This window comes from Cavia porcellus, unplaced genomic scaffold, assembly GCF_034190915.1.
Source record: "Cavia porcellus strain 051 isolate PalLab524CR breed Dunkin Hartley unplaced genomic scaffold, mCavPor4.1 scaffold_1, whole genome shotgun sequence".
In the NCBI taxonomy this organism is placed as follows: domain Eukaryota; kingdom Metazoa; phylum Chordata; class Mammalia; order Rodentia; family Caviidae; genus Cavia; species Cavia porcellus.
Window position 1 is genome coordinate 171,372,009 of NW_026947484.1, and position 18,422 is coordinate 171,390,430.

Below are 18,422 nucleotides of genomic sequence, written 5' to 3' on the forward strand. Positions count from 1 at the left end.
CATGGTGAGAAAATAAACATGCAAATTGTCCAGTGGGTAAAACATGGCCCATAAATGAACTCACCATCTTGACTACCACTAGTCTAATTATTTTGTTAAATGCATTGCAATCCCTATTTTTATTCTGAATATATCATATGATCTCATGGCATCCTAGTGAATTCAGGCAATATTAGAAGCTCTATCTTATTTTACCTCTGATGAAACTGGGGGCCAAAGAAATTAAACATCTTGCTTGGATTCACATAGGTCACAAGAATTAAAGATGAAATTTTACAAGTCTCTCCAATTGTGCATCTTATTCTCTTTTTGTCTTAATTTATGTGTGCCCTATATGCAGTGCTTGGCACAGAGCCATAAAAAGTAAACATTCAAAGAATTTCAGTTTCTGGATTGGGTTTCTTTTTTCGGGTCCGGAGATCTCTGCTCTTTTTCTACTCTCAATCTCTACCTTAGTGCCTTCAGGCTTTTCTTAGAAATCCTTTTCCTCCTGCAGACATCCCCAAATTACATGTCTTATTTCTTTACCTAATTCAGATGCTTGTTTGGCTCCTAGAGGAGCCCATTCCTGACTTGAAGGGATGTCAAGAGTCCTTCTGGCTGTCAGGAATGGTGATGAGAAGCCTATTGGGGCTTCTTGTGCTGCTGATGGTTGAACAGAAGTAGAGCTTGCTGCTCTGAGTGCTGTCTGTGGTCCTGGAAGAGTCACCCATGAACTCCAAGGGTGTTAAAAACCTGGTTTTTGCTACTATATTCAACTTTGGTTGACAGATACACTGAGAATAGGTCGTTTTTTTGTTTTGTTTTGTTTTGTTTTGTGAAACTAATAATTCTCCATGAACTGGCCTGTCATGCTTTTTAAAGTCTGTGTGTTCGTGGAAAACCATTTTAAAATTTGCTTTGTGCATGGATGTGCACACTGGTTTCTCCCTCCATTTCTCCAAAATGTCACAAATGACTTTCCTTGAATTTACTAATTTGCAGGATTAATGTGCTTTCTCTCTAGACACCTGTGCCCTAGATAAATTCCAGTCAAAATGGCCATCTCCGTTTCTAAATTTTGACCTCTTTTTCAGGCAAAAATAAAAATTTTAGGTTATCTCTAATGAGAGTACCTGGGATGCAGAATTAACACTTTCTTCTGTTTTATCATACAGATGTGTAGAAGAATACAAGCTGGCTCCAGACGGAAAATCCTGTTTGATGCTCTCAGATGTCTGCGAGGGCCCAAAGTGCCTTAAACCTGACTCTAAATTCAATGATACCCTCTTTGGAGAGATGCTACATGGATACAACAACAGGACCCAGCATGTGAACCAAGGTCAAGTCTTCCAGATGACCTTCAGGTATGGGACAGGCACTTGCACAGTGCCAGTCATGGGCTCAAAATCTGGGCATGGGGAGAAAGCCATGAGTATAGCAAAATTGAGACATGTTATATTGGCCAGCATATCTCCTATGATCACCTCCCCAAAGAGTGTTAGAGTTCATCAAAAGTCACTCTATGATATTCCTTTTCATTGACCTAGCCTTTACTTATCCTGCTTTCCCATTTTTTAATTCTATCTACATATTTTGAATTTAACCTTAAATTGTCCTAAAAGAAATGACTTTATTTTTAAAAAGTAATTAATCTTTTTGGTCTATTAAGAAATAAGAATCCTATCTTTGCTATTCATGAAGTTCAAAAATAAAGACATTTAATGAAGTAGAAAATAAAGACCCATCACCCAGAAATAAGCAACACTACTCACAACACTACTCCCTTATACCATTCCCTTTCACTATTTTTCTGTCTATACACACACACACACACACACACACACACACACACACCTCAAATCCTAGTGATACTGTTCAGAAATTATCTTTTTCTGCCCAGCAATATGCCAATGACCTCTTTTCCTACTAATGACACAATGGTACATGGAAAATTAAAAGATAAAAAGGAACACACCTGACATGAGCGGGAATAGAATGATAACTTGATTGGCTAGATTGTATAAGATTAGACATATAAGAGAATGGTGAAAGCCTGCCTTGAATGACTGAAGACATTAGGGCTATTCTTCCAGGAGAACTTTGATGGGACTTCTTCATGTTGCAAAATCAAGAGTTTAAGAAGGTAGATTGAGAAAGTTTGTTGCATGTATAAAAGCAGACTTCATATAGGCAAAAATTTAGATAATTTTTCATGGAAATGGTAGTGTTTTAAAGCTAGTTCATCTTTATCATTTGAAGTCATATAAAGTGCATATTTAGTATCAAATCATAATAGTCACCATTGCCCCACCTCATCATCTTACTAGCAGTAATCATCATTGTAGCAGGAGTGGTACTGTAATTAGCAGTGGTTAAGAATCACTCTGTGTTCTTTTTACTCCCACTATTATCACTAATAATAATAATGACCACTAACACTGGCACAGTACATGCGTATGATATTCTAGCACTTTCTAGCATCTATTAACTTGTGTAATCCTCCCAGTGGTCCTGTGAGGCAGAGACTATTATCCTACTCTTTCTAAAGATGATAAATATAAATTTAAAGTAATTTTCCAAAAATCCTTTCCTAGGAAGTGAGAGAGCCAACATAATACCATTTTAGGTACTCTATTAGAGCCTCTTGAGGCAACCAAGGCTCCACTTCACAACTGAAAAGTCACTGCCAGGCAGAGTGAATGACTTGCAATGTCACTGTACAGTGAGAGGTGGAGTCCAGATTCAGATGTGAGTCTGATTCTGAAGCTTTCTTTTTAACTCCATAAACTCCCTCATTTCTCATTGTAGTAAATCAGAATGGAAATGTGAACTCCTTAAAAACATTCATCCTTGTGATCAGCACTCGTTCTGTGAGCACCTCCTATGCCCCAGGTACCATGGTTGTTACTGAGGACCAAGTAGAAAATGAGATAAAAAAAATTCCAATATTCCATGGCTTTTAGGCATAGATGAATAGGAAATATTATAATTTACTTAATTTTCTGGAAAAAGTAGAAATATAGGGTGTCAAGAAAACAATTACTAATAGGATTTAAATTGGCTTGATCAGAGTTTTGAGGGTACCACTGTGACATTAGATAGCAATAATGATGCTTTGAAGTCTACTTTTTAGATGAAGCATTATCTAACTACCACTGGGACAATGAGCATTGTAAAGTTTTCAAGCAGAGGCAAATATCTAAAGAGGGGAATGGAGTTGCTTGCTTTCAGGAATTAAGAGTCTACTGTTGCTGAAGCTAAAGTAAGTAAAGAGAATGAAGCCAAGCAGTAGAAAATCATGCAGATCTTGCAGGTCAAGTTTTTTATTCTAACAACCATCAAAGAAGGGAAGAATTAAAGAGGGAGTATGCAATGATGGCATTGCACTTCTCAACTTCATGGTGGCTCAGTAGGAAGTAGATTGCATGGAAGAGAGGAAACAGAGGTCAAATAGGTATCTTTTGTGAAAGGTCCATAAAATGTCAGTGGATTCAACTAGGATGATGGGAACAAGACTGGAGAGAAAAGAAATTTGGGAGGACAGTTGTAAGGTCCATTGAATAGTTGCAAGATGAGGAATAATTGAGAGAAAATTCAAGGATGACAGAAGAGACTGACAGCCATATATGTTATTGGCAGAGTCAGATCCACCCACCCCCAGAAAAGAATAGTTTTAACACTCAGATGCTCAAACTGATGTTGAATGCAATTTTACCAAAGAAGCAGTGGGAAAAACATAAGGGCAGACCAGGTGAACTGTTACTCAACACCGAGATTCTATAATGCTGGTTTTCTATAATTTTAATCATCTATGAGGCTTTGTCTTTGGAAATATGATGAATAGAATAATGCTGCTTGGAAATCAAAAGGGAAAAAATAAATGATCCCATCCCTTTGAGGAAGGAATTTACAAGCATGAAAGATGACATGCACAATTGAAAAATAATGGCAAAATTAAATTTGCAAAGCACTGTCCTAAGGAACGCCATTACTTTCCAAAGAGATCTCATGTGAAACCTTTTGAAAGGAATTAGAAGGAGGAATAAAGGACTTCTCAGAGGACAAGATATGTGAACTGGAGTTTGAAGTGATAGCAAAGATCACTACCCTTTGGGAGAGAGGTACAAAGTCATTTTCTTGCACAGGAAGGAGGGAGTGTTCAAAGACCTGGACATGGATAAACAGAAAGGAAGTCCGGAAAGCAGAACTTCAGATAAATCTAGCAGAATCTCAACTCCACCCACAAGGAAAATATTTCTGCTCCTGCATTGTTTGGGGGTATTTTTTTCAGACATCAGCTACTATGATAGGCACATTACATATTTGATGTAGTTTGAGTTCTTCTGATAACTACTACTCTGGCTGGCATGTGATAAAGATAGGATCAATTGTCCTATTTTCATTCTCTTTTGTAAAGATTTAGTTTGGTTCAGAGGAAGGAAGGAGGACTCATATGGTAACAAAATGCTAAATTCTGAAAGGACTTCCTGGAATCCTGGTAGTCCTTTTACAGCCCTGATTGATCATGGGAAGAAACTTGATCACAAAGCAAGGGATTACTGATCTTACTGCCCATTATGCTATACACCTACTGATACCCAAAGGCTCAGATGTCCGGGCTCAGATGAAATTTTCACCCCATCAGTTCTTCATCTGCCTCTAACACGGTTCATTTTCCCCAGTACCCTTACCTTGGATGGCTTCTTGGTAGGCAGGACCTGTGTCCTCCCTGATCTGTTCACAGCAGGAAATACAGGGAATATAGTAGGTTTTTCTCTTCCCTGAGAGCCTCAATGTTTAGGGGACTCTCCAAACTGCTACTAGATTAACAACAATTCATTCTGTTTAGCCTTTTTCATCTTTGGCTCCAGTGAAACTTTCCTTGCAGTTGTTTTCACCCCCAGTCCATGTCACCTTTTGGAGCTACATGCTAAGTCAGCTTAGGGGAAAGCAAGCTATTTTCTGAGGAATCCACGCTGATCTTTCTCAAATCTCCGTTTCTGAGTCCCCCGCAGGAAAGAGGCTGAAGCTTCTTTGTCCACCATGTGCTGGAAGGCTAAAGTTTTTCAGAAAGTTTTCCAAGGCTGTTGTCATTTCTCACATCCTCCTACTACTTCCTTCCCTTCCTCTTCTCAGTAATCTCCGGTCCACCCCTAGAGAGTAGCCAGCAGGCTCTGCCACCAGCCGTCCTACCATATGCCTCACTTCCTGGCAACTGCCTGGCCCTCGAGCTCCAGATCTCTACCAGCTAGAGTCTTCATAAAACAGCTACCCTCTGCTTTGTTCTCCTCCATCCCTGTCTCCAGGTGACCACAGCTAGCAGCTGCTGGTAGAAGAGAAGTCTGCATTTTCATTTCCTCTCTCAAAATTCCATGATAAAGCAACCTAGTTTCTACTTTACAAACACTTAAAGTGTAAAATCTCTGAGCTAGACAAGTATTTAAAGATTAACAATTTCAGACTTACCCTGTCTTGCATAGGTAGAGAAACTACGGTAAAAGGGGAAGGATACAATCATCCAGGTGCACATACAGAGGTGAGCTCTTCTGAGGCCAAAAGACAGAGATAGAGATCCTGATTCCGCCCAGACTACGCCCTCATTCCCAGTTCTCCAGGGAGGGATAGGCATATACAATTCCTGCACAGTCTATGTTAACATATGGTGAGGACAGCTATGTGCTCCATTCCTGCTTTTACTACAGAGGGAGGGAGCCACATGCCATAGTTTATACTGAAGGAGAGATTGTAAGCAAAAGCCACCCATGGGTGGCCACCACTTCATGTTGTCAGAATCAAAGGTGGAAGACACTGCAGAAATGTCTGGGTGACAGGAGGCAATAGCAAGCACAGAAGTAATTAAAGGTAGGGAGAGCTAAGAGGAGAGATAAGGAGGTATATGATAAAAGATGAGGGAGTGAGGAAGGTGTAAAGGATGGAAGGGGTGAAGAAGAGAGAGTGAGAGAGAAAGAAGAACACAGAGGTCACAGTCAAAATACAGTTTGTTCCTAGGGAGGAAATGAGGACTGTTTTGAGACTTGGTGTTGAGAGAGATTAGAATCAGGCTCAAGTGGAAATGAATGGACACAAAGGCCTTTGGTGAAATGTCAAGTTCTGCTGGAGTGTGGAAAGCCAGTATCTCATGGTCTGAGTTGCCCCTGAAGCTGAGGAGTGATTCAGGCTGTCTGTTTTTAATCTCCTTTGGTGCTCAGGGTTGTTCTTAATGACCCCTGTGGGGTTACCATCAGAATCTCCTTTCTGTAGCTCTTAATCAGGGTGGGAATCAGCAGGCTGTTGAAGCAAGATAAATGAGTCAAAGCTTGGTGGTATTTGATGTTTGTTTGTTTGGTGTCACTCCCTCTCTTTTCTGTCCTCATCCAGTCTACTGCATTCCTGTAAGGAGGAGAGGTCAATTTAGGTTATAGATTGCAGGGATTTAGATAAACATCAGTCAAGAACTATTATTGAGTCCAGAGTCTCAGAAATGGCAGTTTAGAGATGCTGCTTAAGAACAGAAAATGAGCAAATTAGAGTGGAAAAATTTTTTCTGAATTTTTAGAATTTTATTTTAAAAAGCAAAACAGGAAAAAAAGGATAGAAGTGACACAGAATTTCAAAAAACAGTAGGAAGTTAACACTAATTAATATATTGCACATTGTTTCTCAGAAGAGGTTATTCAGATTATAAGATCTAGGCACAAAAATAATCAAACAATGACAGAACAAACTGTTCTTTTTGATGAACTAAGAGAGGCTGATATTATAGTTATCTTGTGTATAAATACATACATACCTGTATATATGATTACCAACATAGGTATAATCTTTTCCTTTCCTCCTTTTCTTTTTTCCCTTATCCCAGTTGTTCTTTTCTTTTTATTATGTTATCTCCCTTTGATTATTACAATATCTACTGTACATTTTGGATCTTGTTACTCTTTCAGCCTTTTATTTTTTATTATTTTTTATACTAGAGAGATAATACAATATAAAAAAGATATAGTATTTTTATATGAGATATTACTCAGCTATAAAGGACAATCTTGAGGCTTTTATAGGTAAATGATGGCAACTTGAGACCATACTTAGAAGTGCTAAGTTTTGCAAAAGCTTCATTGTCAAAAATAAGACAGTCATGCTGGTGGCAGATATTTGCTCACAGGCATCAAGACTGACCTACAAAGGACATGAGGGGCTCTCCAGATTTGCTAGGAGGCCACTTTCCAATCTGTTTATCAGATGTGCATATTGTATTACATAAGAGGACAGTTCAAGTTAGATGTTTGTATTACATAAGAGGACAGTTCGAGTTAGATGTGGGATTTTAGTATTCCACATCATAAACCCACTCATGGTGAGACAGAAGGGCTGTTTTTAAGAATTCAAGGAAAGCTGGTTTCATTAATGGCATCTATTTATTCCCCATCTCAGAAGACTGAGTCAGAGCTGATGAAGTGGCCTGCTAAGCTGTTCTGGATTTGGGCTTTTCTAATTCTTTCGTGAGAGATACTTAACTGCACATACTATTCCTGGATCTTCCTGTATCTTTCCTCCCATATTTTCCCTTTTTCCATATTTTCCCTTTTTTCCTTCTTTATTTCATGCATGTACTTTTATGTGTATTGTCACTTACCACATAGTTCATATATTTTCTTACCTGATCTATCTATCTATTCCTATTACCAAAGTAACCATTAACAACTTGGCTTTGCAAAAAGAAATGAATGTATATTAGAATGCATTAGGTTATGCTTTGGGAAAAAACAACTTCAAAACCTCAGTGGCTTGACTTGAAAACGTTGATGTATTGATCCAACCCTATACCTCTCACAGAGAACGCAGGGCCATTGCTCATTCTGGTACTTGGGAGTCTGAGATAAAAGAGGAATCATTGTTACATGCGTCCTTGAATGCTAGCATAGGAAGTGGCAGACATGGAATGTGGGCCCTGTTTGCTTCTCATGAGATCACCTAACCCTTTATGTATTATCCCAGCCAGGCACAGGATTTGGTTCCTGCAGGGTCAGGTTTCTAGAGGTGATCCTTGCCAAAGAGTCCTGCTAATTATGGAATTGTAGCTTCCTGTGGCTCCTGGGACTGCTGAGTACATATACTATGGAACAAGTGCCAATCTCATTTAATTATCACAACACCAGAAAGTAGGTACAGGTATTGTTGTTATAATTATCCTTAATTTGCAAATGAAGGAAACTTGACTATTATCACTTCTTTTTAATGAAGTCAAGTCAATATTGGCTTTTACCATAGTTACTGTAATTAGGAAACTTTCATTTTTTGTAAATTTTCTAAAATCACTTTATTGAGATATTAATAGCATGAAAAAAGCTATATATATTTAATGTATATGATTCATTAGTTTAGGGATCAGTACTGACCCATAAAACCACCATCCTTCTTAAGGACATAGATGCAGTCATCTCATTTCAAAGTATGATTCCACCCCCTTTATCATTCATTCATTTATTTAGGTGGGGTAATATGTCCTCTCTTAGAAAACTGTAAGTGTAAAAGAGATACTGTAGGGCATAGGTCCCATGCTACATATGTAGTGGGTCCCCAGTCCTTATTTATCTCACATAACCAAAACTGTATACCCTTTTATGGATCACCTCATCATTTCCCACACCACCATGCTGCTGTTCACATCTATGAGTTTCTGATATTCTTCTGCCATTCCCAGCACTATCACCTTTGGCCCTTTTCCTCGCTGGCTTCTATCACTTCTTCTGTAAATAAAAAGGGCTGGTGCAGAACTCAGAAGAAGATCCAGGTCCTCTGACCCAGTGTAGTCCTATGGACAGGGGTCTAGTGAAGCCTTTCCTACTCAGCTGATCACAGGAATCCCCTGGTGCTGCCCTGAAGCATACCATGTTCTTTCAGGTAAGGAGCCTAGAAAAGTGAATTCTCAATATTTCCAGGTGATTCACCAATTTTGGGATATGATGACCTGTTCTAAGAGGCAAAGCTCTGAGGCATCAGTTTCTTTTTATTTTTCCCACTTGTTAACTGTATAACCATAGACACATTATTTGATTAAGTCTCTGTTTCTCCTTTCTCAATTAGGAATATTACAGTGATACCACTTCCTGATATTGTGATAACCAAATGAGACTGGTATCTATTCCTTGTTTTTTCTCAGCCAACAAGGAGGCTCTAGGTACCACTAGGAGCTCACAATTTTGTAACTAAGGAGATATCTTTAGCCAAAGTCACCTCCAGGCACATGATTCTGCAGGAACCTTATTCTACACCTAACTGGAATTTTGGGTGCTGCCATGAAAAGCTAGTAGGATCAAAATCCCCTGCCTGCCATTTCTTAGCTATATTGCTTTGAACAAATCTGTTTAATTCTATGAACTCCCAGATCTTCATAAAATTGTGTCTTTTACTTCAAAATAACCTCGGAGGCTTATGGTAAGGGATTTAACTGGCTAATAAGCAAATGCCCTATCACATAGCAAGCTATCAGTAAATATTTTTTCTTCTGCCTTCAACTGCATTCCTTTCTCTCTAATTCCAGAAGTCACACAGTACAAAGTGAGAAGGTTCTCAGAATTTCCCTCCCCTGGGAGTGCTTAGACCATGCTTTGGAAAATCATAATCTCTCTGACATACTATATCACCTGTTTCTTTAAGTACCACCTTTCTGTCTTTGGATGAATCTTCACTGAAATATATCTCATTAGGAATGTAGGACTTAGGTGCTGATGTTTCCTGTTTGAAAGGTTATAATCAGTCCAGACCCAGATACAAAAGTTTTGGTAATGTGTTACTCTGTCACCTCTAAAATGACATTAATATTATTTAATGATTAGCATAGAGTTTTGACTAATAGGAAAGGAAATCCATCCAAACAGAACAAAACTGAACCAGGAAGCCTTGATGGGCTGCATGTCAGTCTTGCTCATCTACTTTCCTTCCTTTATTTTCCTTTTTATCAACTTGTATCTTCTGAACAATTCCTGATGCTTGTAAGCAAAACTGATATTATAAAATTGTTCTTTTCCAAGCCATCTTCAAGGCACATTTGTGTCTCCCATGACACAAATATAGAAAGAACGCAGTGACGGTCACACTTTTTTCCTTGATGCTTAGCATCAAACCCAGGGTCTTGCCAATATTAGGTGAGTACTGTACCACTGAGTTATGCTCCAAGCATCTGTCATAGTTTTATAAGAATACACAAGCTCAGAGAAGTGAGCCTCATAGTCACATGGCCTGTGAATGGAGCCAGGATTCAGGATTTGCCCTCTTACCCAATCTACAGTCTCTAGATACTGAGTGTGTATGTGCACATGCATATGCTCTCAAAGCACAGGATTCAATTCTCTAAGGCCAAGAATGTATAGTCCAGCTCATCATCATTACTATACATGAGAACCTACCTAAAGTTTGGAATTTCCCATGCATCTCCTTACAGTCAGAACTCAATATATAAAAATTATATCAGAGCATCTCAAACTCTAATGTGCATATGAGTCACCATGGGATCATGCTGATTCTACAGATCACTGGCAGGGACTGGGGCTCTGCATTTCAAAGAGTTCTTGAATCTGCGGATCAGCTTTGCATAGCAGGATATTAAATTAATCTCTGCGCTCAGTGGGAATCACAGCTGCTTAGGCTATGCCTGAGAGCTGGATTATTGCTCCTTTATTTGTTTGAAAGCAGGAATTTATTCTCAAGGCCAGTAACACCTGGCCTTGGGACTAAAATAATCCTAAGGGGTCCCAAAACGTCCCTCTCCCTTAATCATCCCCCTAGTGACCAAGTGCAAAGGATATGTTTTAGTTGTCAACTGACAGGATGGACAATCCTTTCCTGCCATCTAGTAGGACCTCAGTGTCTAATAGAGGACAAGTTGTTTTGAGTCTGTCCCCTCAGATCAATGATGGGGCTTGAACACTCTGAGGTCATTGCCGATGGAGTGGCACTTACATGAGGAAGGCTTCTGCTTCCCAAGTTCCAAAGCTATGATTGAGTGCCCAGATCTGTGCCACCTGCATGTGCCCACACTGTCACTGAATGTAGCAGAATGCCACTTGCCAGTGCAGAGCTGAGCTGTGGTCTGCTTCATACATAAGACAAATTCTGAAAGAGTAGCAAAAAGTTCATTTACAAAGGGACACAGGTCAGAATAAAGTTTATTTTTCTTAAACACTGAGATAAAAATCTGATGCCATTAACACTTACTAATTTAACTGAGGGTGGAGAGAAAGTAGTAAAATTAAAACACAATGAAAGATGCCTTTTCCTGGGTGTGTGGAACAGGGATGGGGACAAGACTAGAGAATTTTAAACGAGGCTTCTCTAATCTTCCTAGATATAGTGAGAGAAGAAAGAAAAATAGCTAGTTTACATTTTGCTTTGTAATGTTTACATATTTAACATTCCATAAAAAGATCACATTATACATAGAATTGCTCTTTACCTAAAATGTGTTTCTGGTCTGTCAAAGCAATAAGATCCATTTCACAACTCTTCACAGCCACCCCACCCCCCACACAGTTTTGCTTTCAATTTCCTGGCTTCAAAATCCCTGACTGTGTGCTTTTACTAGGAGGGGGAAGCCTATCTGAATCATTGAGACATCTGAAGCAGAGACAATTTTTAAAGAAGAGCAATTTCCTTACACTCAAACACAGGCAGTAACTCAAGCTGGTCTAAGCACTCAGAAGGAAAAGTCCATAGGGAACCTACTGAGCAGATAAGGATAGATTGTAATTAGCACAGTAATTGTAATTAGCAAAGCAATTGTAATTAGCACTGTGATTGTTTGTTCATAGTGAGTGCTTCAACTTGACTCCAGGCAGTTTGTTCTCTTAAGTATCTTCTACCATTTTCCCCATGACCTTGTTTACATTGCGAATGGAGTAATGTGCTTAGCAATCTCTTTTATAAGTAAGCACTCCAAAGGTAGGAGCCAGCCCACACCCTGGACAAACACTATGCAACTTAATAAACAGAGTTCAGGGCACTCTATTTGCAGTATGCTAAGGAATGTGGCTACTTTGCTCTCAGAACGAATCACACCTGAGAAGTCATTTGCTATTGTTAATATTTCATTAATTATGAGAGGAAATGGGAAGATACCAAAGGATTCCCTTGAGGTCAAAACCATGGTGCTACCACTTGCTCCCATTTGTTGTTATATTTTTATTGAATACCTGTTGTGGCCTGGGCTGTATAAAGCACTGGGATGAAAAGACAAAGAGGAGGTCAAAAATCCTCCTCATCCACATAAGAAAATTCACTGAACAGGCACAGAGGATCTGGAGAAAAGAAAAATTGGAGGGAAGGGTTTCCAGTAGGGAGGAGCAGGGATGTAGCTCAGTGCTGCAGTGCATGCTTGGTTTGCACAAGAGCTGGGTTCAATCCCTAGCCAAAAAGATGAAGGAGTGGTGTTGAGGCGTGGGGAGAAGGAAAAAATGGAGGAGAAAAGAGAGAGGAAGAAGGAAGACAGGATTGTAGAGCCAAGTGGTTGGAGTGGGCATTCAACCAAGAAGGGCTGTTTAAGTGCCAAACGAAGGAGAAACATTACTAGCTATAAAACTGTGTGGGCTAACCTTTCGGATCCTCATCATTAAATCTGGAAACCTAACACTACCTACCTTTTAGGAGAATTCCAGAGAGGTGGTGAGAAAGGTCAAGTTAAAATGTTTTGTAAAGACATGTGCATATGTTAGCAACATTTTCCTAACAAAAATTCAAGCATCTGTGAGGTACAACTTACTCAGAAATTTTGTGTTGTGGTGCATTCTGTCACATTTAACATTATGTGGGATGCAATTTCACCAGCTTTACTGTCTTTGCATTCCTTCCAGAGAAATGAAAAAATCTATTCTAAGCTCACATTAATAAGCCTACGCATGTATATCAAGAAAATTAACTTTTAGGGAAATATTTCCATTTCAGGGAAGTACCCTGAATAGAAATGTATTTATTAAGAATTCCAATGAAAGATACAATTGCAGTCTGTTGGATGCAGATTAATATAGAAAACTCCAAGCACAGTGACTGGGGTTTTATGTAACATCAACATTGAATAGGTGCCATCAATAATAATCTAGTGGGTCACCTCAAAGGTGGCTTTTAAGAGGCCAAAATAAGCATTTATTTTAATGTCTTATAAGATTCTGTGGAGCCTATTCAGGCAGTTAGTTTAACAGGCACAAGGCAGGAGCCAAAGCTGTAGACTTTAGTGTAGTCCAGGGCTGGCGAAGTCCTTGCATATGGACCTTGCTCAAGTGAATTAATCAGCTATTGTTCTGTTCTGCCAGGGGGTCGTTGCAGTCTTAAATGTTCCTGAGCCCCCATACACCACACATTCTAAAGAACAATGAAAGAAACAGTGAAGTAATTGGTCTTCCTTGCCATGTCATTGTTCAGAGAGATTAAGTTACTCAAGACCACACTCTTCCAGAGTTGTATTAATTCTCTAATTACCTAGTATTTCATGGCTCTAGAAACACATGGTGTAAGCCTGGAAACCATTCAGACATTTTACATTTGTGTTTGCAAAGGAGGCAGAAACATAGCTTCAAAACTAAAGTACAATTAAATGATCCTTCAGTCTTATGAGTCAACCAATAAATATCCATCCAGTACTTTTTAAGTGCCAGGTTTTGAAGATTCAAACAGGACAAAACTTGCTTTTCAGTTTTTATTTTTGATTAATCCATGTTTGCAATGCATAATGATTACATTCACTGTGGGGATTTGGTACATGTACAGGACACATCTTAATTCTTTTTTCATACCCTTCTTCTTTCTCTCTCTTCTTCCTCCATCTCTCTCTCTCCCCTTCTAAGAAAGATCTGTCTCCTTTTTCTTACTATCTCTTTTATTTTGCTCTGTATTTATACTTCAGGTTCTTCATAAAAGAGAAACCATGTGATATTTAAGCTTCTGTGTCTGATTTACTTAACATGATGCTCTCAAGGTGTACTCATTTTCCTACAAATGACTCACTTTATTGTTGATGGCAGAGTGGCATTCCTGTGTATAAAGATACCATGTTTTCTTTATCCATTCACCTGTTGATGGACATATAGGTTGCTTCCCGGTTGGAGTAAAGGGAAAAAAAAATATATACTACTTGTTGATACCATACCATGTAAATCTGTGTGTTTTATGTTATATATATATTATATATATATATATGTATATATATATATGCTTTTTGGGGAGGGTACTGGGGATCAAACTCATGACTTTGCATTTACCAGGCAAGCGCTTGAGCCACTGAGCTAAATTCTCAGCCCAAGTCTGTGTTTCTTGACATTTTTTTTCATTATTGCTCCACCCCCATTGGTAAAAAGTTAATTTCAGATTCACCTTTCCTTAATGAGAGAAATTAAACACTGAAGGATACAATTTTATTGGATAGGGTTTGGCTGGAAAAGGACAGAAGCCAATGTAATGTCTCAGCTTTTTTTTAACCAAAGAATAATTGCTTCCACCATTGAAAATGCATGATGTAATTGGATTTGCTGGTCATTAAACAGATGCAGAAAGACTTGCCTGCAGTCACTTAGCTAGGGTCAGAGCCTTGCCTGCCTGGCTCTTTCTGACACCTGCATTGCTTCTGTGTCAAAATGAATGCCTTTCCACATAGTACATGAGATTATATAGCTCTCTGTGTGTGTTTGTGTATGTATAGGTATGGATGTATGGATGTGTAATTTTATTTGTGATTCCCAAATAATAACTGCATATTTAAGGGTAAAATGTGGTATTTTGAAATATATATTTCACATACATATGGGATGTTTTAACCCAGCTAGTTAACACAAACATCATGTCACATCAGTTTGTGTTGAACACATTCAAATGGTCCTTTTAAAAGCAATTTTGAGATACAGAATTTTTAAACACTATGGCCAACATGCCTTACAATTCCTCCTGTATAACTGAGTCTTTGACCAGCATCTTCATTTTCTCCATCTCCTCACCCCGACTCCAGCCCCTACTCCTCACCTCCAGTAATGATCATTCTGTTCTCTGCTAGAATTCTGAATTCATGGAATCTACATCACAGATCATTCAGTATGCATCTTTCTGTAGCAGGCTTTTTATGTTTGTTTTTTTTTTTCCAATATCATATCCTTGAGGGTCAGAGAAGGTTATTTTCTAATAATTTGATTCTTTTAACTTTTAAAATTTTATTTTAAATAAAATTACATTTACAGAAAAATTACATAGATAGTACAGAGAGTTCCCATACACCCTATACCCAGTTTCTCTTAGTACATTAGTATAGTATCTCTTGATGGATTAATAGCAGTTCATTATTGTTAGGGAAAGACCAGACTTTAATCTGATTTTCTTTGTTTTTAACCTAAGAACCCTTTTCCTGATCCAGCGTGCTCTGGGCAAAGCAGAAGTTGCAGAGGGCAGTGTTAAACAGAGAAGAAAGACTCTGTTCAGACCATTGCAGTAGGGTGAACAGGTCTGGACTCAATTCTGTTGGAACAAAGGGCAGGAGCATTTTTGAGCACTAATGTGAGGAAGTGGAAAAGTACAGAGGACATGAGGAAGAGGTAGAAGCATGAGATGTGTCCAGCACACTGACTTATTCCTGTCTTTGCAATTAGGCCATCTGTGTTTGCTAATTAGCACCCATGCAGGTTAGGCCCCCACCCTCCCACAGAGCTGGGGAGATAGGGCTGCTACCTTTTTTGAAGAATAGATGGCTCTCAGTTCCTTGAAAAAGACAGTCTTCTGTTGAAAAACTAGCAAAAAGCCTTTAAAAAGATTTACATCTTAAAGAGGCAGAAAAAGAATTTACAATTATAATTTTTTTAAAGTAAATGCACTAAGAAAAGAGGGGTCAGGGACCCACCATCTATAAGAAGCCTGTCTGGAGTTGAGTCCAGCAGAGGGGACTGTTGGGGTCACTTGGTCACTCTCTTACATTTAGCAGTCTGTCTCCACAAGCTCGTCTTGGCTGTGACAGTTTGGTATGCTTATTTTTAAGTGGCTTTTTATAGGCATTAAATTCACAAGGTTCAAAAATAAAAACAATATAAAAGCCATCCAATGAGGAGTGACATTCCCTTCTCAGTTGCTTTGTATCTGTGTGCTTCTGTGCTGTGTCCTTCACTTTTATTAGTTTCTTGGGTATCTTTTCAGCATTTCTTACGTAAATATAAACAAATAAGATTAAATATTTCTTTACTATTTTCTCAAGTGATCAAATATATATATTCTCGCTTTCTTATTTAGTGATACCCCTTATATATCTCAAAGACAAGCAACTTTTAAACAGAAAAACAAACACCATTCAAACTAGTGTGAAAAAAACCTATCATGCAGTATTCTATTGGAAGACACAGTTCCCCCATGGAAGATGGAACATGAGGAGCTCAGGGACATCAAAAGGCATGGATTTGGCAGCAGGAGATGCCAGGTCTTCGGCCATTTGTCCTCACAGGATTGGATTTATCTTTTTTAGCTTCTTTTTCCATGTACAGAAAATAAGAGCAATTATATATCATTGTGATCCTGCTGAGATAAGAACTGTTAGGATCCCAGGTTTCATAAAAGTAAGTGTAGCAGAAATAAGAGTAATAAGAATAATAATGACACATGTGCCAATTTACCTGGAACCAAGCACTAGTGTAGTTTAATCTAAAATATTTTCAAGTGCCTATTACTATATATGCCACTCATAATTTTAGGAAAGTTGAAATATAGCATATAAAAATCCATCTTTAAGAGTTTTATATTTCAGTGGGGTGACAGTCAACAAATACAGATATTCTCAGGTAGATAAAACCTATGGAGGAAAGCAGGTTAAGTTAGGTGCTAACGTATAGTCGGCAGAGGGGACTGTTTCGTAGAACTAGATATGAGAAGCTTTTCTGATATGGTGACATTACTGCAGAGACCTTAAAAGTGAAGCAGTGAGGAACAGGTGGAGGCTTAGTGGGTACCAAGATCCTCAATGTGTTCCATGAGCTAAAAAGAGCCCAAATGGATGGAACAGATTAGAAGAGGAAGTGAACAGTAGGAGAAAAGGTTAAAAATAAAGAGGTAGTGGGTATTAAGTAGAGAGCGTGGGCAATTTGTGTAGGGTCCTGTGAGTCACAGAAGTACAGCACTTTGGATCTAACTTGAGTAAGAAGAGAAAGAAAACAGTGCATTAGCTTGAACGATGTGTACTTTGATCTGATTTATGTCTTAAAGCCCCATCCCAGCGGGGGTATGAAGAACTGACCTCAGGGAAGCTGGTTGGCCCAGGGAAACAGTTCCCAGGCTGCTTCTGTGTGGTCCAGGTGAAAGGCAAGGATACTTACTGAGGGTTGAGATGGTGAGAGTTGGACACAATCTGAGTGTATTCTGGAGGTGTATTCCAAATTTACTGTTGAGGGGGAGAAAGTGAGAAGGCAAGATTGGCTCCCCAGTTTTGGCCTGAGCTACTGGAGAGGAGGATGTGCCATTCATGAAGTTAAGAAAGACTATGAGAAGAATAAGCACCAAAAAAGGGGGAGTAGAAATACAGATTTGTTTGGCCAGGTTAAAAAAGAATGAACTTGATTGTGGAACTTTTCAGACGTCTATAAAAATGGACATAAGTAGAATGATACGCTATGGTGTCATCATCCTGCTTAAAGAACCATAATCTGGTCATGTCTAGTATAATACCTCATGGAAATGTCAGGAACCCAGTAAGATACAGCATTCCAGAACAGAGGCCTGACATAAAATACAAATTTAGGACCCCATAGCATGGAGAAGATCTAAAGGAGAGGAGATAGACTCACTGGGGAGGAAGTGTAGAAGAGAAGAGCACATCTGAGTCCTCTGAAGGCCTCTAAAGACTTGGTGGTCAGAAGGAGGAGGAGCCTTTAGTGAAGGAGACTGAGGAGAGCTTCTGGTGACATTAAAGGGAAACACAGGGAGCAACTTCACCTGTCATAACCCACTCGGTCCTTACACCCTATAGTGTGACCTAGGACACATGGATACATTCATTTTTAACAGATGGTAGCACTGGGGACTTAAAGCACACAGCTTAAGTACTTTGCTCAGTGTCCTCTGTCTTATAAATCATAATGTGCAGATTAGGCAGTCTAGCACTAAACACATCCTCAAATATGTACCTCCTCTTACACCACTAGGCTGGTTGCATATTCTTCTCTTTTTGTACTACTGTGTTTGACTGAGTGAGAAAGAGGTGATGACAGTAAAAGAATGGGGGGAAAAGTTATTTTTAAAAAAATGCCCATGTCAAAAGATAACCAATTACACAGATCATTTTGTGTGTGACAGACCACCAAATGACTTTGGTCAATAATTCACTACTGCCTGGTAATATTAACAATGGTGATAATTACTGTTTACTGGACAGATAGATTTTGGCCAGCCACCCTGAAAAATGCTGTAAATGTTTTATTTCTTTAATCCGAATGGCAAAC

At 38.9% G+C, this 18,422-nt stretch overlaps 1 protein-coding gene across 4 annotated transcripts in view; it reads left to right on the forward strand.

Annotated features, from left to right (window-relative positions):
- Astn2 (astrotactin 2) overlaps positions 1-18,422 on the forward strand; it is a 911,846-nt gene that overhangs the window by 569,515 nt on the left and 323,909 nt on the right. For all 4 annotated transcript variants that reach the window (XM_023561395.2, XM_063259996.1, XM_063259990.1 and 1 more), the window contains one exon: positions 1,158-1,346. In XM_023561395.2, the coding sequence (XP_023417163.2) occupies positions 1,158-1,346 (189 nt within the window). The remainder of the gene's footprint in view (positions 1-1,157; positions 1,347-18,422) is intronic.